Below are 24,109 nucleotides of genomic sequence, written 5' to 3' on the forward strand. Positions count from 1 at the left end.
TAACAAAACGTAGGGTGATATAAATCAACCTGAAAACTATAGAAATTCATGGGGAGTCATCTTGCTAGGTTGTTTTCTGTTTCTGATCAGAACTTCCATGGTTCCTGTGTCATATACTTAAAATTTCAAATTTGCTCTTTGTCCCAGAAGGATCAGAATCTGGCTGAAGGTTTAGTAGTTAAAACTCTTCCTTTCTATCATCATTCACAATACCAGCCCTGTTCAAATTCCCCTCTTTTTCCTTGCACAACAGAAATGTTGTTGTTCACTGTATTGGTACAGTTAATTTCACAAGTGTCATATTTATCAGATAGGGAGATATTTTTTCCTAAACAGTTGGAAATTGAAGCAGATTCATATAGGCCAATAGTGTGGCAATTACGTTTTGTAAATGGGCTATTTTATTTTATAGACAGATGATTGTAAGATATTAATTCCATTTATTTCCTGGACATATATACACATATACAGTATATATTCACAAAAACATATTAGCACATTCATCCCTTTATTGGAGAGGGAGAAATCTCCAGAGATGGAAGTTTTTTGTGTAGTTTCAAGTACAGGTTTGCGTTATGATGTAGTTCCCACTCTTTTCCAATTAAAGTGTAATTGAGCTGAGAATAGAGATTGTTTGGTATAGTTGTATATTTATACTGAGGTCTACATGCTTTCTTTTCTCCTACGCACCACTGAAAGCAACCATTGTTTCTCCAAAACAGGTGGAAGTAGACTGCTTAACATTTTCAATATATTAGCATAAATTTGTCAAACCTACAAAACCCTGTCTTTGATCTGAATATTTATTTGAGCTGATCTACTCAGACAGCTTTGAAAACATCTGAACTGCTGTGAATATTCTATGAGATTACGTTGACAGAAGGATCTGGAAGACCAAATTAAATGTTCTGCCTGTAGATTGTTATAATTAGTGCTGGATTGTTTCATCTTAATAAAATGTCTTAGGGGCAACAAGTGGTACATCAATGAATTAGCTCATGAAATATAGGTTATGCTTTTATGAGCAAAGCTGAGATAATGTTCCTTGCCTGAGCCAGACATCTGGATTTTTTGCAGTTTCTTTTTTTATTATAGCTTCTTTATACATTAAGTACAAGAAATACTTTAAGTACCCAATTAAATCGGCTTTCCTGGATGTGTTAATTTTAAGTGGTCATAAAGATTCCATTTTAATTCCTCAGTGTGAGTTTATATATTCTTTTAAACCTTGGAGCCCAGTATTTGTTGCTGTAGTCTTAAATGTTACTTAAGCCATTTTTGCATTTGTTCCAAGGGTTTCATATATAACTTCTTTTTTAGTATTTGCATCTTTCGCTTGAAATATACTGTGTTTCTGTGACGTTTGACCATAAGGGGGAGCTCAGTTTATCCACAATAATAGAAAACATCTAAAACTGTATTATGCGGCACTGCATATTGAGAATTAAATATGATTCTTGTTCATGTTTCAGAATAATTTTTTTCTACTGAATTGAAGAAAATGGCATTCTTTTCTTCCTAGTCAAGCCCAGGTTTTTGAGCTGCAACTTTTAAAACCTACTTCTCCCCAAATGTGTCTAAACTAGCAGCAGTGGCTAAGAATGTTAAAAATTATAGCCTAACGTTTATAGGGGATCAGATTGTAGACTAAACTTAATAAATGGATTAGAATTGTTTTGGGCAAAATGCAAACAAAGAGGTTTTGGGAACTCATCTTAGAAGAGACATTCCCTTTCACAAAGATGGGAAAGGGAATATATCTGGTCCAACAAATGTTGTCAGATCTACAGCAGTACTATTTTATTGATAAATAGACTTAGCTGATTAGTAGTTTAAATATCAGGAGTCACCATGCAATACCGGTATTGTATTTAAATATCCACATAAGAATCAGTGGAAAAATAAATACATTATTTGGACCGGAATGAAAAGTGCTTTCCTCTCATCATAATTAGAGACCAGATTAGAGATAAGTGTGATTCAATATGCTTTTATCTGCTGTTTTTGTCATTGTTTAAACCTGTCTATACCATAGTCTTTCAAGACTGAAAGTTGCTAATGCCAGTGTAAGACCTGTCTAGTCTCATTTTAAAGTGTCTTTGATTTGTCAACTGTTATTGGGGGGATTTTTTCCCTTAAAAATCCTGATATAAATCCATTTTGTTGTTGTAGGATTTTAGATGGCAACCCTTTCAAGTGTTCCTGTGATATTATGTGGATCAAAGTATTCCAAGAGACTAAGTTTCCAAAAGCAGAACCTCAGGATTTTTACTGCATAAATGATTACAACCAGAGGATATCTCTGCTGGAGAAGCCAGTCCCAAACTGTGGTAATGCAAATTTTATGAAAATAATTAATATTTATATTAAGCTATTAAAATGGAGTACAAGAAATTAAGCTCTAACTCTACCTTTAAACAACATTAATTTTGGAAGAACCTCATAGAAAGTATAATGGATTTTCTTATTTTAAAAATAAGTTTAGTTTTCATCGGGCACTTTATAATTTAAATTCATTTTGGTAATACACATATTTCCCCCTCCCCAAATGTACTCCTATTTTTAGTTTATCTAATGAAGTGTTGTTTCTATTATATGAACATTGAAAACTGTTTGTGTCCTATTATTCTGTAAATAAAACTGTTGGTTAAAACTCAAACAGATAATTATAGGTTGAATGAACTCAGGATCTGTTCCCACTTCAGAAAGTTTTGTTTAAAAAAAATTATAAATATTTAAATATTTCAAATATCACAAAATTTTCACTTCCTTGTATTTATCTGAGCAAATAATCTCGTATTTAATTGATTGTGCTGTGATTCAATTCATGGAAAGTTCATGTTGGTGGAAAGAGAAACAATTTTCATTGATTCTTCTCTGTGTTGCATTTTTATAAAAATATATGTTGGAGGACTGCTGACCATCCCAAACAATGAGTTAGTGGCAATTTTGGAGATTATGGCCGGAGGGAAAAATTGACAAAATGCATAAAATTTATTTCTATTAGTTGAAGGAAAAAGTAGCATCTAAGAGTCAGATACATTTATCCCTTGTGCTTTCTGTAGTTTATGCTATAAAAATGGAAAAATCTTGAATTGCATGAGGCCTTTTGCGGGCTCATTTATGGTGCTTTGCATTTCCTGTTTTCATTTTTGCATTAATAGTTTGTCAATGGACTTGCACTTTCTTTCTTTCTTTTTTCTTTGCTACTTTTTCTTATAATGATAATAATAATAATAACAACAACAACAACAACAACAACAACAACAGAATTGGAAGGAAGGGACCATGGAGGTCTTCTAGTCCAAAATTCCCAGTGTTTGGCACAGGGTAGAAGGAAGACATGGTTGTTTTAACAATTCTGCATTACAATTCTTTAAACCGCCCTGAGTCCCGTGGGATTGGGCGGCATAGAAGTCAAATAAATAAAAATAAATAAATTCTGTGGATCACTGCAACTGACAAACATGAAAACCTAAGCCTTACAAGCTTTGAAAGACAAAAATACGTAAGAAAATTTCTGACATCTGCCAATTTGAAACCAGATTATTTTTAATACTTTATTACAAGATTTTGGATAAAGTCTTTGTGTAACCAATGAGTCCTGTGGTGCTTTTAATTACTAAGATAGCTTAGGTTAACCATGATAAAATTTTATTGCCTAAAAATACCAGATATATCAAAGCATTTGGCTTTCATCCCCATTCACTGTGTTTTGTATTGTGCATTTTTTCTTTTTTGATAAGAAATTTCTGTTTTAGCTCTGCTTCTTGACAATAGTCAGATTAGAATTATTTAGCCATATGGTATTATGGTCAAGGTTGGAATGGTGGATGAATTAGTTTTTAGGCCTCTGTTGAAATGTATTCCTGAAGTAATTTTGATAATATATTTCTTAAAACATATACAATTATAATTTGAAAAATGGTAGCCTGTTTATTTCAGTACCCAAAACAACAACTTTAAAATAAGGATGCAATCAAGCACAACATCATTCAGGATGAATAGAAAAATTGTCACAAGAATCAATATCAATGTTGAAAAAGCACTATGTGGCCTAAAACCTTATCTATCAATCGGGCCTGATGGACTATGTGCATACTTACTAAAAAAGCTCTCCACAGCCATAGCTGAACCAGTAAGCATAATCTTTGAAAAATCCTTCAGGACCAGTTCCCTATGATCCTATGGTCACTAGCCATGGTCATCCCCATCTTCAAAAAAGGAGATCACAGTCTAATAGAAAACTGCACACCAATCTCTCTATGCTGCGTCACATGCAAAGTCATAGAATTAATCATAAACCAATCCATTAGGCTCTACCTAGAAACTAACAGCCTGCTCTCTAACAAACAATTTGGTTTCAGAAAAAAATTATCCTGTAACATGCAACTCCTATATTGCAAAAACATATGGACTACACATCTCAAGCAAGGCAAATCAATAGATACAATTTACATAGACGTCTGTAAAGCCTTCGACTCAGTGGTTCACAATAAATTACTTCTGAAACTGAAATCCTACAGCATCTCCGGACCCCTACATGACTGGATAACTGCATTCCTATCAAACAGACAACAAGTGCTCAAAATAGGAAGCACCCTATCTAATCCTGTTCCTGTTAACAGTGTTGTACCCCAAGGCAGTGTACTAGGAACAACACTCTTCATACTATATAAATGACTTTTGAAGTCACATTACAAGCAACTGCATTCTCTTTGCCGATGATGTAAAACTTTTCAACACCACCAATAACACTGCTGCCCTCCAAAAAGACCTTGACATTGTGTCAGAACTGTCAAACATCTGGCAACTCCAAATCTCAACCAACAAATGCTCTGTCCTGTTCTTTTGGCAAAAAGAATCAGAACACCAAATACAAGCTGAATAGACAAGACCTTGCAGACAACCCTCACCCTGTAAAAGACCTTGGAATATTTATATCAAATGACCTAAGTGCCAAAGCCCACTGCAACAACATCGCCACAAAGATTTCAAGAGTTGATAACCTAATTTTATGTAGTTTATTCTCTGGTAATATCACACTACTATCCAGGTCATACAAACTTTCACCAGTTCAATCCTTGAATGCAGCTCAGAACCCACACCGCATTTCGAACATAAATACATTAGAAATACCAGATATACTTTATGAGAAGAGCTCTCCACTTCTTTACTCACAATAGAATATCTTATGCAACCAGACTTGAAATCCTAGACTTGGAAAACATAGAACTCCGTTGCCTTTGACCCGGTCTAAGTATAGCTCATAAAATCATCTGCTATAATGTCCTTCCTGTCAACGACTACTTCAGCTTCAACCACAACAATATAGGAGCACATAACAGATACAAACTCAAAGTAAACCACTCCAATCAAATAGTTAATGCCTGAAACTCACTACCTGATTCTGTAGTTTTCTGTAGTTTTGTCACCCAACCCCCAAAACGTAGACTATCTACTGTTGATCTCACCCGATTCCTAAAAGGTCAATAAGGGATGTGCATAAGTGTACCAGTATGCCTAATGTAATTCAATATACAGATGAATTTTACGTAGGGTCAAACCATAGTTCAGGATTTCTGGATTGTCTTGGATTTCTGGAATTCAAATTATACTGATTTCTAATGCAAGGAATAAATATTGATCACATCACTTAATTGTGGTGAGGACTGTACTGTACTACTCTTTGTTGTTGAAATATCAACATCAAGAAATGCTGCTTTACTTAACCTAGGATTATTACTTATATAATATGTATACTCCTTAGAGATTTTCTTCTATTTTGCTTTTGACCGACCAACCTACCTACCGATCTATAGATTTGAGAAAAGATACTAAGGATGCTGTGCTATTCATGTAGAAATTCCTGGACCATTTCACTTTTGCCATGTCTAAAGGCAAAACTAACTATTCTCCCACACAAGCTCAGACTCCTCACCTATTAGGTGAGATAAAATAGAATTTATTTAGACATATTTGTGTAACATTTATAATTGGGATGGATATAAATTTAGATTAGGTATATCTTGGTATACAAATGTTAACTTGTGTTATGAATATTTCACTCTTAATATTTTCTTCCTTTTAATTTTGTATCTTTGTTTCCCATGGGAATCTGTTACAATTCCAGCTGCCAAGGGCTTTGTTTATAAAGTGCAAATATACAAGGACAAAATTTTATCTTATGATGCTCTTTCTTGGGAGCACTTTATAAGACAGAGATATTTTGGATGTCATAACTTCACTACACAGACCTGCCATAATCAAATTATCCATATTAGACATCTAAACAAACCCTCTCCTGCCCAAATTTAAACAGTATTTAAAACCAATGCTTCTTATTATGGTATTTTGCTTAAGAGAAAAGTAAGAACAAAGAAGTTTAACTGAGGAGCATGGAAAATTTAAATGACAATCACACGCATGTTTATATGAGAGTTCCTGGGTTCATGAACCATACTGAACAAGAGGCCCAGAGCGCCAATGTCATATGTAATCCTCATGGATTTCCAAATTGTCACCAAACTGGAATGATAATATGACAGGAAGTAAAAATGATCAGATACACAATGAGAGAATTAATAAAATTAACTCTCTCTAATTTTAATTACATTTTAATGTAAATTACATTTAATTTTCATCCTTACTCCTATCTAGTAATGTTGGAGTATAGTCTTTACCCTGGAAATATGTCCATGAGATGATCTAAGTTAATATGTGATTGTCATATTTACAGAAGTTTAATATATACAATCTAGCTATTGTGGTTTGTAACCCATGTTTTATCCTTGTTTGTCCTTGATTAAAAATTTGGTCTAAACTGTAAAGGTGACCAGACTTTAACATTCTGGTCACCTTACCAATGGATCACCAGTTGGATCCTGGAAGAAGTATTTTATTTTTTATAGTTTATAGGGAGATAATAGAGAAATGCCAAAAAGTAAAACTAAAAGCACTATAACTGTTAATGCCAAAGATAAATGGACAAAAAACAAGTCATAATTGCCGTGAGAATGTTGATAACAGTTAAAGCTCAGGAGTAGATTATATAACAGGAGAAATGTCAACATATGAATGCAATTTGTCTGTGGAGCGACTGTGTGTATCTTGCTTAACATGTATATGAAAATTTGAATCTAGCCTTAACAATTGGATGAATGCTATTATTGTTCCCTTATGCAAAAGAGAGCTAACAAAAATGAATTTAAGAAGTACAGGGAGACTAGATTGTAAAGTACATCTGAGAAGATGTTTGACAGAATTCTGATTGAAATTGTGAAAGAGGTCACACTGAGCAAAATTTTGGGACGTACAGTGTGATTTTGTGCCAAGCAGAGTGCGTAAACTAGGTTTTTGTTTTCAGGAAGTCATTGAAAAAACATGACAATTTCTGTGGCTTGCAGTTTCTTACTGTTTTTCTTTCTGGAGAAATGAAAAATAGCATGAGGTGTATTTAATGTGTTTGTGTAGCAGCAATATGGATATCTATATCTTGATCAAAAAGATTATAGTTTGGACAAATCCTTTTCAGTATAGGAGTCCTCAACTTAAAACCCTTAATTTAGTGACTGCTCAAAGTTGCAACTGCACAGTTAAAAGTAGCCTACAAATGGTCCTCACACACTTACAGCAGTTGCAGAATCTCTTTGGTTATGCAATTGGGCCCTTGGAAAATTTGGGCCCTTAGAAACCCGCATGTATTTGATGGTTGCAATGTCCCAGGGTCATGTGATCACCATTTGTGACCTTCTCAGTCAGCTTCTGACAGAGTCAACAAGACAAGGCAGATTTATTTAATGACCAAATGGTTTACTTAACAACTGCAGAGATTTGCTTAACAATCCTGGCAAAAAGATAATAGAATCAGGTGCAACTCATTTAATTACCACCTTATTAGCAATGGAAATTCTAGTCCCAATTATAGTCATAAATAGAAGAATAACTCTATTTCGTGTTCAAAATTTTACATTTTAATGAAGTCTATGTTTAAAACTTCTTGTTGCAGATTATTCCACTGTTGTTTCAACTGATGAAATCAAGTTGTCTTGTTTAAGAAGGGAAAGGGGGGACATGATCGAAACATTTAAACATGTTAAAGGGTTAAATAAGGTTCAGGACAGAAGTGTTTTTAATAGGAAAGTGAACACAAGAACAAGGGGGCACAATCTGAGGATAGTTGGGGGAAAGATTAGAAGTAGTGTGAGAAAATATTATTTTATTGAAAGAGTGGTAGATGCTTGGAACAAACGTCCAACAGATGTGGTTGGTAAATCCACAGTAACTGAATTTAAACATGCCTGGGATAAACATATATCTATCCTAAGATAAAATACAGGAAATAGTATAAGGGCAGACTAGATGGACCATGAGGTCTTTTTCTGCCGTCAATCGTCTATTTTTCTGTTTCTATGTTAAGATATTTTCCCTATTCTTAGTACTTCTTCCTTCTCTAACAGAAGCCTTCTGTAAATCTTCACTGATGTCCTATCTTCATTTTTGCTAAATAATTTTCTAAAGGTGAACTTTTGCACTTTGCTATCTTGACTACATATTAAAATGATCAGGCTGGAACTAGTGATGTGTAAAATCCCCCTGGTCAGAAAATAGAGGCGGCTGTTAGGTCTTCGAATGGATGGAAGATTTATCAATTTGTACAGTGCCTTGAGATATAATTTACTTTAGGCCTTTTTAAACAAGTTTCCATGAATGTGACAGAAAGTCTTGCTGCAAGAATAAGATTAATTCCAATGAGATCTTATTTTATCATGTACATTCAGAATCCTCAGATGGGTTAAGAACATTACTTCAAAATATTATCTTTGTCTCTAGGAGTTTAACTAGTAACTTAAATCCCCCAATAAATTTTGAATTGTAACAATACGATTTTGAAGGATATACTTAAGCCAAGCATTGATTTGTTGGAAATATTGACAGTAATATTGGCCATATGTTTTATATACTACATATGGTGCACATGTTACAGAGATTATGCTTTTATACATTTTAATTAAAAAAACCACTATACTCCAACATTGCTTAAAAATGAAATCCATAACACTTGAATTCATAATCCCATCTAATTCCTCATGACCAAATGCTGTATGTCATGAAAATATGATTCTATACATTTTCCATATCTGGGAAACAATACTGAACAATTCCAATATCAGCCTATGAAAAAAATGTATATATATTATGGCATAGAATTCTTCATTGTTCATATTGAAATCATTATAGTTATATCTGCCTTTCCAACCCATATATTGTTTTTATTACTGTTGTGAGCCGCCCGGAGTCTTCGGAGAGGGGCGGCATACAAATCTAGTAAATAATAATAAATAATAATAATAATTTACTCCACCTCTTTCCCAGAAATGTTTCCCCTAATTGTAGATTGCTGTAAAGCTTTCGTAACCATTATATGCTTATTTTAAACCCAAGACTTCTATATAATAGGCAGATGAACAGCTATATATTTATTTGAAAGGAAGACTTCTTTAAATTCAAGATATCGTCCTGCCAAAAAGAATCTAAATTTTAAAATAGTCTCCATTACTGTGTTGCCTGAGAATCTAAGATTTATTTATGTATTCATTTTAAATTATATTGATTTGGAGAAAAATCATTTTTATTTCAGGTTTAACTTACTAATAAATTAGACATATCATATAATTCCTTTCCTTACCAGTAGGTGGCAAGATCCCACAGAAACTTTTCCATCTGGATTGCCTTGATAAGATTCTGCCAGGAAGGCAATACAGCCTAATAATCAGCGTTCAGCTTAATAAACACTTTGCTTTCGATTCCATTTCACCTTTTAAAAATTTAGAACACCCCCCCCCCAAGAGTTTTTGTTTGTGTGGGTTATATTTATTAATATTTACCATATTAAAAATTTAAATACATGCAAATACATATGCGGAGAGGGGCGGCATACAAATCTAATAAATAATAATATGTATTGAATCAGGTAAACATAATATTAAAACCACTAGATATTAAATAAAATATCTTATGAAATATTGTTCATTTTTGAACAATAAAAATAATAATGAGAATAGTGACTTTGTTTTAAATTTTTGAAAATATCTCCATTATCTGGCAAATAATTTTGATTTTGTAGATCCCTGAGTACATATTGAGGAACCTCCAGAGATTCTCAAACCAGACTTCTAGAATAACACAGTTCTAGATTAAAATGCTACCTTTTAAAATATTGTTAAAGTATAGGCACAGACATTAACAACATACAGTACACAGAGTCATCTTAAGGCTTCAAGCAATTCAAATGGACTGGAATTTGGCACTTTCAATCAGAATATTACTATGCCTTACTATTTAAGGCATTAAAAATAAAGATGGAATGGTTTTGCTCTAACCATAGATGCAGAAGTGAAGGAGCTTAATGAGTTTTGTAGTCAAATTTGACTTGAAAATGACACAGCATGCAAGTGAGAGTTATAAGTAGTAAGCATAAAAATGTAGCCAGACTATGTGCCCTAGAACAGGGGTCTCCAGCCTTGGGAAGCTTTAAGACTCTGGGAGTTGAAGTCCACAAGTCTTAAAGTTGCCAAGAGTGGAGACCACTAGAAAAATAGAATCAAAGCAGGAGAACACTTACAATTTTTTGACAAAGTAATGTTTCCCTCATTGCTATCACATTCTTCAAACATCCAAAACAGTACACATATACATGGACATAGACAGAGTACACAGAAATAAAATTTAATCTAAAATTAATACAAGGAATTGAAGAGGTAAGTTACAACAGCAAAATTGTGGTGAGAGGCCAAATCGATATAGTGTCACAAGGCAAGGAACTAAAAAACTGAATTCTAGTCCTGCGGCTCTTGCCTTAGGCATGTGACTGTGGACCAATCATGTGGGCTGGGTGACTGTGGGCCAATCATTTTCTCTCAGCCTAACCTGTTCACAGGATTATAGTTGTGGAGAAAATAGGAGACGGGAGGAATATTTTGTATGTTCACTGCCTTGAGTTATTTATAAAAGATAGTAAAGGCTGGATTTAAAATAAAATCTAAAAAGTGGGAAGGAACAAATTGTGAACTATTCATGTGTAAATCCAAAGCCAAGAAAAAACAGAAGAACAAAGTCAACCAGCTATCAATACAATCTTGAGATATACCAACTGTTATCAAAGAAAACATCAGGGCTGCTTTGACGTCTTGAACTCATTGACAGGGAACCAGAGGACTTGTAGAATTAAATCAAAGGCATTTTTGAGGATGAATGTGAAATGAGTTTACCCCAAAAATAGAATAAAGCAAACTGGATGTCAGAACAGACAGTGAATATTGCCCAGAAGAAAAGCAAAGAAATGAAGACATGAAAGACATGATTTCAAGAAGGAACTTAACACAGAATTTCAAAAACCTGTTAGAAGAGACAAGAAATAGTAAAGACATTGAAAACGAAGACAGTCACATTAAAATAAGGAAAGTCGTCCAAAAGATTTACTAACTCAGGAGATTGAATTGATAATATTAAGAGACACCAATGGATAGATAATAACTGAGTCAAAAAAGATCCGAAGAAGAAGATTATGCTGAAATTCTGTGCAATAGAGATATCAACATCTAAGATACCCTACTTATTTTTTGCCAGGGAATGCTGTGAAGAATGGATGAACCAGAAAAGTTTCAAACGATTTATTTCCCTGTTTATAATAAGGAAAGGAGACCCTGTGGATTTCACTAGACATTGCCAACTATAAAGGACGGAGCTCATCTCCATTTCCATTCCTTTTTATATACTCCATCCCTGTTTATAGTACTAACTACATCCCTGTTTATAATACTGATTGTAAATTATCTTTGGTTATTTATATGGCATTATTTAAAAAAAATAAAAACAGAAGAATTTTAGAATGATTGTGCAGAGGTCTAGATTGGAAGGGTAATAGTGATTTGGAATATACATGGGCACATATGTAGCCCCTGTCAGGTACACCTTAAAATCAGATACATATTTTCCTAAGATCCTATTTTGTAGAATAGAATGGAATAGAATAGAATAGAGCAGAATAGAATAGAATTCTTTATTGGCCAAGTGTGATTGCACACACAAGGATTTGTCTTTGGTGCATATGCTCTCTGTACATAAGAGAAAAGAATATATTTGTCAAGAATCATGAGGTACAACACTTAATGATTGTCATAGGCGTCAAATAAGCAACGAGGAAACAATCAATATTAATGAAAATCTTAAGGATACAAGTGACCAGTTACAGTCATACAATCATAAATGGGAAGAAATGGGTGATAGGAATGATGAGAAAAACTAGTAGTAATAGTAGTGCGGACTTAGTAAATAGTTTGGCAGTGTTGAGGGAATTATTTGTTTAGCAGAGAGATGGCATTTATATTTTCTTAAGATACATATTTTCCTAAGATACATACTCAGAATCACATTTTTCTCTTTCAACCCAGATCCATATACATTGGGGAATTCTGGGAGTTGAAGTCCACCCATCTTCAAACGCCCAAGGTTAAGAAACACTGATATAAGCTAAGAATAAACTAGAGCAGGGGTGTCAAACTTGCATTGTTACAGCGGCATCATATGACGTATGGGGACTTTCCCCCTCTTTGCTAAAGTGGGCATGACAGGGCCAGCATGTGATACATCCGGCCTGCAGGTTGCAAGTTTGACACCCCTGATCTAGACAGATCACTGCTCTGGCTGATTTTAGGAACTTGAGTAGAATTGCATCTTGTTATTACTTGAAAATGCAACCAGAAAATTCTAAATCAGTTTTTCATAGAAAGATTCTAGAAATAAATAATGGCTAACCACCACTTCTGTAGTTTTACCAGAATGATTCCATCAATCGTTCCATGGAGATACCAGGATTTGAACTTGACTCATGAGGAGATTTTGCCTTTACTGTTGTGTACATCACACCAAAGTAGTAATTATAGCGGCCATTATGTCTAAGTTAACTGTGCAAGCCTTTTCCGTAATGTCAAATGCTTTATGCAAGATGGCTTCTGAATGAAGCTATACAAAAACAACTAATATCTTACGCAGTGTTTCTATATTTAGAGAGGCTTTCTCCTGTTGTCAAACCAATTATTAGAAAGCCCCGCTTTCTATTACTTCTGTGTATATGGTTTGCAACGTGACTTCTAAGTAGATAATATGTTATTTGCTTTGTGCAGTTGCAATGATGGAGATATTTTCTGTGTAATTCACCTTATTATATTAAAATATACATGCAGTAAACCAGGTTCAAAAATATATTCAGCATTAGGATTTTAATGGATGTTCTGTTTAATTTTGCTCTTGTCCAGTAATTCCAGTTACTGAAAGCTTTGATACTATAATAAATATTTAACTTACATGCAAAGTTTTATTCCAGTTTAGATAACTGCCAGTCAAAGCTTTGTGATGACGTGGTATGTCTCATTGAATGAATTATAACTTCCTTATTGAAACATATCAATATTATAGTCTTTAAAAAATCTGAGACCAATAAAAATACTTATGGGAGAAATTATGAAAGTAAGGTCCCTGTAATACAGTAGCGGGGGAGAAGATTTGCTATTTTATAGACATTAAGCTGTGCTTGAGCATTTTAAAATATATGCAAATATTGTAGCTGTACTTTAAAAGCCAATAATCACACTTCTGATTTTAAAAACCATTTTGACAATATCAAGCTGGGAAAATCAGTGTAGAATGGTGTTTTTTAGTATATTGGGTTTAGGTAAGTTTGGGCATAAATTTAAGAGGAGGTTGTGTAAACAGAAAATACAAGCTTGGTTCTATCAGAACTCCTCTTTTGGCTGACAGTGGCTGATGCGGCAAATGCCAACTCTTGCTATAGAAAACTGAAGAACAAAATGCCAGCCTCACCCAGTTATGTAATCCATAGTACATTTTATTTATTTATTTATTTATTTATTTATTTATTTATTTATTTATTAATTAATCAGATTTGTATGCCGCTAGAAGGGTGGGGGCAACTCTGATATCTGGGGGAGTTGGTTCCAAAGGGTCGGGGCCGCCACAGAGAAGGCTCTTCTCCTGGGTCCCCCCAAACGACATTGTTTAGTTGACGGGACCCAGAGAAGGCCAACTATGTAGGACCTAACTGGTCGCTGGGATTCACGCGGCAGAAGGCGGTCCCGGAGATATTCTGGTCCATTTTGAATAATAGCTTTGCCCATAGTTCTCTATCCTCTGGTGCAGCTAGCTCTTGAAAACTTACATAACATTGAAGTAATAAATGTACAGTACAAAAATGAGTGTAGGTTTCCACAATTTCGAATATCTATGACTACATCTTATTTTTATTGTAAATTAAAAGTTTTGACTAGTTTCGTTTGCCCTGAATTTTGAGCAATCTCAATCTCTAGATTTTTTAAGTGCAAATTGACTGGTATTTTGAATAGAAGCTTATAGCTACTTAGAGGCAGGATGAAAGGAGGGTTCTTTCGGTTCAGATTTTATTTATTCATAAGGACATTTATTCATTTCACAGGAATGAAGGGCAATCAGTATTCTAAGAGGTCAACATTTTTTTCAATTACATAGCTCTGCAAAACTGTCCCCTTGCCTCCAAAAGCAATACTTCTGCTAATGTGCCCCTTTTGTTAGCCAGATAAGCATTTAGGTAGACTTCTATTAGTTTTAGCTGGCATTTTTTGGAGTGGGTGGGGGTGGAGAGGGACGAGCAGAAAGTTAGTTGATTTATCTTTCAATCATCCTTCACCTTGGGGGTGCAAAGTGGGGGCTGATATGATAAAGCATAAATAACCACCTGCTGACTCTTTGTGGATTATTTTCCATCCCACAGGAATGTAGATATCTTCAGCAATCTGAAATTACCTAGATCCACTTCATTTGCTAACCATATTCTCTTTCTCCTTTTTTGACTCCAACATGACCTTTCCTGTAGCTCTTTCGCAGATTTTTATTTCCTTTCCCCTCTCTTGAGAGCCGTATGTACTGTATGTGAAAAGCTTATCTGTTTTATCTCAGTTTCTTCCCATCCTTAAAATTTCAGCTGCAAATATAATTGTGTATCTAGGAGATTATGTGACATAATGACAATGATATTCTGCTCCATTCTGTCGCTTAAATGGTAACTAGCATTATCTTTGCCTTTACTTTCTGAAATCGATGAAAAGGACTTAAGATCTGCACAGATAGTTCAGATTTGCAGCAGTCCATTAGCCTGTAATTGGAAATTTATTTGTACATATTCATCACCAAATACATACAGGATTTACGTTATGAAATAATATTCCAAATGACAAACTGAAGTAGCAGTATCAGAATATAATTTCATTTTTTTAAAAAGAGAAAATAAATGTACAGATTTTGAAAGAAGAAAATTCCAAAGGCTCAGATTATCGTCTTGGTCATAATTTCAGAAGTATCACATTTAACTTAATTTCTTCTGGAAAAAATATATTTCCGACTTTCATTATGTTCACAAGTTACCAAGCACCTATATTACAAAACAAATAACATATTTTCAAGGACATCTCACAAGGGGGGAACATCCTCATCTGAGAAACATAATACCTGTACACATCTTATTGCAAAGTCCATGACAATTTCTATATAAATTTAAATGGTAATAGGTATATGGGCATGTTTTAATTTTCAATACCAGCAAAGATTAAAAATGTAATGATTAATTTTTTTTTAAACAATCAGTTCTCTGCCTGGTTGCTGAGTGGGCGTGGCCATGGTGAATCCCACCCCTGAGGAATAAAGCTTTTCAATTAGATGTTTTTTATGAAAATATTTTATATCCAACTGTCCTTTGTGTGTATAAATATCAAATATTGGATGAAATTGCATCAGTAATGCTGTAAAATCTATTGGTTCCTATATACTGTATGTATGCAGTACATTTCCTTGGATATTTTTTGTGGTATCAATATATAGGTCAAATTACAAGAAATCATTATAATTTTTTTTATACATGAAGATGTTGCATGGATTGCATGAGTTTAGAAATCATTTTTTGTACACATTCTACACAATTAAATCAGGACCCTACTTTATCTAGATTGATGTGGCCAGGGAAAAGCAAAATTAGTCTTGGAGTTGAAAATAACAAGTCAGTACATTGTTCTGTGATTTAAATAAGCATCAAGCTAAAATAAATCCAGGCCTACTCTAGATCTTGTGGAGAGATTTGCTCCAAATATTGGGGAAAGGAAAAAGATTTTTAAGAATAATCTTTGGTGTCTATAGTCCCCCCAGTGGCATAGTTTACTATTTTAAACTGTAATCTACATATAGATTACTCCCTAGTGGTCATTGTTACTGTGAGGGATGGATTACTTTGGATATGTTTTCACTTGGGAGGAATGGAGAATAAATAAATAAAATAAATAAATAAATGTGTAAATTTCCTTTACACATTTTGATAAACATGTTTAATTGAATACAATAAGGAAGTAAATGAATAGAGAAAATAAATACTTCATATTAGATATTAAGGAAGCCTTACTTGAGACAGGGATGGCATTAAACAGTCACTGCTACTACATGAAACTGTCAGTAGAATGAAGACCTTTTACTTTGTGTAGTTGTCTTAATAAATGACTCGGTACTCTGTTTATTTTAAAGTTCTGTTTTGATGCACCAAAATATTGCTTTTAATTTCTGAGAACTGACAAATATATACCATATTGTATATGTTCAGGTTTTAAAATATTTCTGTCTTCTCTGTAGGCACGCCTTCAGTCAAATTGAATACACAAAATCTCACAGTTGTTGAAGGCAACACTATCACTTTATATTGTGAAGCCACAGGAAGTCCATCACCAACAATAGCTTGGGTTTTCAATAATATTGTTTCAAAATATGAGGTAGGTTTTTAATATTAAAACATGTATATTAGCCATGGCAAAACTCAAGTTTTGAGCAGACATTAATTTATCTTGGGTGGTCTTCATTTCGGCTGAAGCTCATTTTATCAAGGACATTTGGGTCCAGATAAAACTTTTTCAAAAGAGAATAATAATTACCTGCTTCAGAATGGATGGCATTATAGCTTTCCATTGGGAAATGTTAATTTTCTCCTAAAATCATCTGGATAACTTGCTTTGCTTCTTAAGGAGCTAGGATGGTCATGAAACAAGCTGGGTAATGAGGAAAGTCAAACTACCAAAATCCTTCTTTACTCCCTTGAGCTCTACAAGCCCATAGTATCATAGAATGCACCACCTTGTTCATCACAGTGGATGCTGTCCAACTGCCATCCAAGGAGAACTGGGCATAATAGACTATCTGCAAAGAGGTCTTCAAAGCAAGCAGTGTGTATATAGTGCCTGTTCTATCCATATTAATAGCAAATAAAGTTTTTGAAAGTCTTGTTATGCAAATTAGTTAAGTACATTTGTTGGAATTAATAGTATGAAGAAAATAATACAAAATGGAAATAAACCTGTGTATTTCTTTGTATTCCCTCTAGAGTGATACAAATAAGAACCCTGCTTCTTTTACCATAAAGAATGTCTCATCAAGTGACAGTGGCATACAGATTTACTGTATAGCAGAAAATACTGTGGGTGAAGACCAAGCTTCTATTGACCTCACCGTGTTCTGTATGTAAATAACTTTAGACAAAATTTGCATGCAGAAAATTGTTGCCTAATGAAAAATAATTGGGAACCAACATTTTGGAATTTATGCTGAATTTTTCCCAGAAAGCGAGATCATTCATAAAATAAATATTTGGTTAGGTTGAATAGAGTAGAGCTGGAGGGGCCTTGGAGGTTTTCTAGTCTAGCCCTCTGCTCAAGCAGGAGAACCTATACTATTTCAGATAAGCGAGATTGAGAATTGTATCCTTTTCTTTTCTGGCTGTCCTCAATGACTTATAGCAGTAATTACCATGCTATTCTTCATTTGAATTTGCTATAGGATTCAGTATGTTTAGTACTATGACTAAAGGGTAGATGGCATTAACAGATAATAAATATGCTATGACCTCTAGGAGGATGTTCCAGTCAATATTAAGATTATTTCTTATTCGGTTCTCTAAGGTGGTCTTTCCTTAAAGGAGATGCAATTTCTAAGACTCCCACCAACTACTGCAATTTGCCAGACAATTCTTAGTATTGATAATAATCTTACGAAAGGAATAATTAAATGGAGGGTTTGGTGGGATTAAATTAGGAGGCAAATGATAGAGCATTTGCATAGCTCTCTTGGTTCCAAGAGAAGCCCCCAAATCAATTGCCACCATCCACCAGTGGTGTGATAGTCAACAGAAGTGGTATAAGTCCTAGTCTAGCAACTCTTCTTCTAGATAACACTTTTATTATTGTATGCAAACTAGATTATTTTCAAATTTCATTCCTTCTACCATTCTGTTTGTATCTTAGCTTTAAATGAACAAGCTGACTGATTGACAAAGAAGAGAATACATGAAAGACTCAAGTTATTTTTTTCATTGTTCTTATTATAGTTGCACCAAACATCACATTTCTTGAAATACCATTTTCGGATCATCACTGGTGCATTCCATTCAGTGTGAGGGGAAACCCACAACCAATCTTGACATGGCTGCATGATGGGACTAAATTGAATGAAACAGAATTTATCTTGACCAAAATACATGCTACCAATCGGACAGAATATCATGGCTGCCTACAGCTGGACAATCCTACTCATGTCAACAATGGCAATTATACTTTGGTGGCACAGAATCAATATGGAAAAGATGAAGCCAACATCTCTGCTTATTTTATGGAAGATCCTGGAGGTAGTAAATACTTATATAATTAGAATATTGTTGAAGCATTAAATAGTTATATATATATATATATATATATATATATATATATATATATATATATATATATATATTTGTTTTCGTAAATTTTCACGGGTATATGTATGTAGATTGTTCTGAGTTCGGGTTTTGCCCTGTGTAATGTTTTGCATGTCTATGCGACGTTTCGGCGAAATCATGATGGTGAATGTGATTTTGCCGAAACGTCGCATAGACATGCAAAACATTACACAGGGCAAAACCCGAACTCAGAACAATCTACATATATATATATATATATATATATATATATATATATATATATATATATATATATATATATATAAAATGGTAGCATTAGATGTAATGACATCACTAAAAATTGAGCATTCATCTATTTACTTGCAAAAGTAAAGTTAACTTTAGTGCTGTACTTTTAAACTAAAAGGTCAGATGATTAAAATGATAAAAAGCAAAGATATGCAAATATAATCTTCCTCTGAGTGAATAGCAAAGTAGCCTTAATTTTCCATGATAAGTATTGCTTAAGATCTTTAGTTAATAATAGAATATTCTTATATGGTTAAATTTATTATAAAATAATATTTGCTTGTTTTCAATATTGCAGTACAAGATTAAAAGTACATTACTGCCACTAAAGGGAGCATTTTCCATCCATTTGCTTGCTTAACTTTTACTTTCTTTTTTCATCAGTCATCAAGGTCTACTTTTAGTAACTGATTAGATCAGATGGATTTAGCATAATTTCCTCAATGTGAAATTACTGTTTTCCTTTGAATAAAAACAATTAAGACTTTTTTTCAGATACACTTAAAGCTAATTGCATTTCTTATATTTACCTGTGGTTTTAATTAAATGTGATTTAAATCATATCATCTTTCTTTTTATCACTACTGCTAGCAAAATTATTAATTATAAGAAACTCTTAATAATGCTGGGATTTTTTTGTTTCTTCTGTGATAAATAGATCACATAAATGCAATCATAGTGGTGAAATGATTTATAAATTTGCAGTACTATGGGGATGCTTTAAAAGAAGAAATTGGTAAATTAATTGAATAGAGGTTGCCTAGCTATGTATACATTTGGATACAACCAGCTTGGGGAAGGCTGGATAAGATTTTTTTTTTTCTTAACCTCAAGAAAAAAAAGTACATAAAGGGAAAAGAAATAAAGGTGGATTTAATGAGGACTGGATATTTCTCTTATTCTCTTTATCTTGCAATTTATAAGAGGATAAGAATAGAATAATGCCAAGTGAAGAAGACTAACCTAAATGATGCATATCATTTATTAATGCCTTTATTCCTCAACTTAATATATCATTGACTTTAACAAAACCTCCTTGACTTCTGCACCTAGAATAATTTATACATGGAATGTAATTATGCCACTCATCCCCCCCTATAAGGTGACTCTAGTATCCCTAATAAGTAACTACAATAGATTATTTCAAATTTTGTAAAGGCATGCTCTCTGTTCCCTGTATTATATTTTTCAAGCATAATAATAAATACTGTGATACGGATCTTGTACAGATGATGATGGCATCTTGGGATAGTTGTCAAACATTTGATATCTTAAAAAATTGCAAATATATGATAGTTTGGGATTCAGAACAGAACAGAAAAACAGAGTTGGAAATGACCTGAGGTCTTGTCAACTCTCTGATTAAGCAGGCGACCCTATATCAATGATGGTGAACCTTTTTTTTGCTCAGGTGCCAAAAGGGTGCACTTACACATGATAGCATGCACACGTGTGCCCATAATGAAATGCCCTACCCCCATGCATGTACACAGAACATCCACACACACACACACACACACACACATGTTACTACCCATGTGCAGGACTCGCAATGCCTCGCGTGCCCGCAGATATGGCTCCATGTGCCACCTGTGGTACGTATGTCATAGGTTCACCATCACGGCCCTCTATCATTTCAAGCAAATGGTTGTCCAGTCTCTTCTTAAAAACTTCCAGTGTTGGAGCTTTTTCCAATTTCTGGAGGTTACTTATGGTTCTTTATAGTATAAGTAAGAATCAGCTACTTATGTTCTGCCTTAAAGGTGTTCCCAGCAGTGTTCTTCACAGGATGCTCTAAATCATATTTCTTCTTCCAATCAGATATCTTCATTGCCGTACAAAGCAGCCCTATGAGACTTCCTGTGCTGCAAAGTTTTGCTTAAAGTGGGGAAGAGAGCCCTGAAAGAGATAGATAAACTTGTACCCATTGGCCTCACTTCTGCAGGAATATGTTTTAACATGATAAACGCACTGCTCTTTTAGGCTCTGCCCTAATTTTAGTGTGCCAGAAACTAAAATTCCATTTTTTATTTTATAGTTTGATTATCATCCTTTAAAACGGACATTAGAATAAACAGTATTTGTCCATCTTTTCCCATTATGTAAATAAAGATAAATGTGAAAAGATAAAATCTGCTGTGATTACATTCAAAGTTTTTGTTGCTATTTAAGATGAATACAAATCATTCTTGGGATCTTAGCATGGCTATTGTTTCTTTGCATTGTCATTGTGAATTGTACATTCTGAACAATGAAACATGACAAGTAAACCCACACCCTGGTATTATATTCATTTCCATGCCTACGTGCTAACATTAAATGTTACTGGATGTTTAATGAGCAGGAATATGCTCCTTGAGATTAGAATTGATTTTATGTCATCATAGAACTGACTATGCTTATATACTCAGAGGTCAATTTCACTGAGTTTAGTTTGAGGCATATTCTCACTGAATCTTGAAAAGTGTATACAAAATTGCAGATTTGAAGGCTATAAAATAAATCTATCTACTTTTTAAGTGTAATTACCACAAACTCAGAAGATCAGTTTCATCTCAAAGATTAAAACAGATAATGTAGGTTAAGATTCTGTACTGACAGATATCGGTAATTAATTATTCTAATGTCTGCTATGTAAATATTTCATTAGGTATGCATAATATCTAGTAACAATGTTCTGTCTGTTAAAGTCTATTGATGCATGTTACTATGACTAAGAAAATGGTTAGAACTTGCAGATATAACAATAGGACTATTAAACAAATAAGAGCCTTTTATTGTCAGTGGTTTATGGGATGCAATCTACAACCAGCCATTTTATTTTAAGTCCCTGGCCAAGAGGAAAATTGTACAATTAATCTTAAACAGAGTAGTGTAACATAGGAAGGGTATTTATTCCGGCCTTCTCCATCGTTTTGGAGGTTTAAGTGGGGAAAGAAAATAATTTCTAATTTCCCATGCTGCTCCAGAACTTTCATACGCAAAGTTTTTTTTCAAGAAAGTATTGTCTTCATTGTGCTTTTTAATTATATTTCAAACCATTTTTAGAATGTTCTAAGGTTGCACCCGTTTTTCATAGAAAACTATCAAATAGATGTTAAATAATAATAATATGTTTCAAATGTAATTACATGTAATTTTTATTACTAATATTTAAAACAGTCTTAGAGACAAATTCATTATCCAGATAATTCATTAATATAAAGCATGTATAATATAAAACTGTACAATATATATATTTTTTGGTCTGGGTACAAAAATTTGGCTTCTGTTCTTATTCAGAACAGGCATATTTTTTTACTATTATGATTTTTTAAAATTGTTCCATAAGCTTCTAAGTAAGTAATAAAGGATTAGAATACCAATTTTCTTTTAAAGTAGAAGTCGCAAAATGGTTTTTGAAACAAATGAGAAAATTCAAACACTTGTTATATTCCTATTTTTAAAAAATATGGCTTCTGTTGGCAAGCTCCAATAATTTTTATGATAACTACAATTAATAAAATCACAATTTTTTAAAAAATTGGAGTAAGTCAAAAAGAGAAAGGAAAATATCATCTGGGTCTGGATTCCTAACTGGGATGTGTTTATTGTAGCCTTTGGGATCCTTCCCCATTTTATATTGGAGGACTACTATACAGTATACAGGTCAGTTAAATGGCATCAGTCTTCTAATGGCACTGGTATGCCTTGGCCTTTATGCAGCGGTTCTTCTATTTGAAAAAACAAGACAGTAAAGCTTCACTAGCAACAAAGAACTGAGTTCTCAAATTTCTGCAAAGTCTTCTATACCAGTGGCCTCCAACATTTTAGGCACCAAGGACTGGTTCCCTAGAGATGTTTTTCTTAGGACCAGAGGGGGCATGGTTTCACTGCCTGCATCCCATGGATGGGGCTTCACTTGTTTGCATGGCCCGGTTTCTGGCCAGTGCGGGTCCATGGACTGAGGATGTGGGACCCCTATTCTAGACCCCTTCCTTTCCCAAGAAAGACAAGACAAAAATAGTCATCAGAAGAAGTCAGAATGAATAAACTAAAATCTCCCTTTCAGCCCCCCGCTTTTCCCCCCAGAAAAGTTTCTAGTGCCTTTCCCTTTGAAGCTCAAGACCAGGTGGGACAGGTCTTTCAGGTAGGCACTTTAGTGTCTCATGAGTAAGCTCACAGAGCTCTTCCTCCACAGAGCAATACCTGGAATGCTGGTTTCCAACCCCAGATGAGGCAGAACTTACAGGTAGGCAACCCAGAGTCTCATAAGCAAGCTTATGTGAGAATTCCTCATAGGCACATAACATATATTATGATATGCGTTTCTTTTCTCTAGTGACTAATAAAATGATCAAGAAATAATTAAAGGAGTACAAATAATAAGTATGCCACCTGCATGAGTTCAAACAGGTGCCAAAGTAGGGGTGTATGCAAAGCAAGAATTTGTTTTCCCAGTCCCACTCAGAACATATCTTAGAAGGATGATAGAAGGGATTGTGTTTCTGACAAACAGAAATGGAAATATCTCAAGTGTTTTGCCATCTGAACAATCTGAACTTGAAGTAACCCTTTTACTCCCTTGTTTAGTATCCTAGGTGGCGTAGTGGTCTGCTATTTACAACCTGGTGTGCAGCAAAAATGATCAAGCAAATTATTTTTAATTTTTTCCTCTATAACAAATTCCAAAGCAAATTATGTAAGCAACAGTTGTTTCAGTGCTTTCTGTAGCCAGCGCTTGCACAACAGCCACAGAACTGATCTCGGCCAAAGAGTGACACCAGTAGATGAATTTCAGCACAACCCATTTATCATGTCACAACAGCAAAATATATGTTTTCCCCCCCTTACATAATATTTCTGTAAAGCTCCACATATAACTAAAGCAATGTAGAGCTTGTATTTGACAGTGTGAAAACTGAAAAACAGAACAATTTTATCTGTACAATGTATACATCATGCACATTGGCAGTGTGCCTAAAAAAGAAAACAAAACATGACACATTGGGCAGCTACATAACTTAAAAC

General features: G+C 34.0%; 1 protein-coding gene across 2 annotated transcripts in view; it reads left to right on the forward strand.

Moving 5' to 3' along the window:
* Nucleotides 1–24,109, forward strand: part of NTRK2 (neurotrophic receptor tyrosine kinase 2) — a 105,047-nt gene that overhangs the window by 49,063 nt on the left and 31,875 nt on the right. For both annotated transcript variants that reach the window (XM_070742765.1, XM_070742766.1), the window contains exons 5-8: nt 2,173–2,330; nt 16,723–16,859; nt 17,465–17,597; nt 18,464–18,760. In XM_070742765.1, coding sequence (XP_070598866.1) covers nt 2,173–2,330; nt 16,723–16,859; nt 17,465–17,597; nt 18,464–18,760 — 725 coding nt within the window. The remainder of the gene's footprint in view (nt 1–2,172; nt 2,331–16,722; nt 16,860–17,464; nt 17,598–18,463; nt 18,761–24,109) is intronic.

Source organism: Erythrolamprus reginae, chromosome 2 (genome assembly GCF_031021105.1).
Source record: "Erythrolamprus reginae isolate rEryReg1 chromosome 2, rEryReg1.hap1, whole genome shotgun sequence".
Lineage (NCBI taxonomy): Eukaryota > Metazoa > Chordata > Lepidosauria > Squamata > Dipsadidae > Erythrolamprus > Erythrolamprus reginae.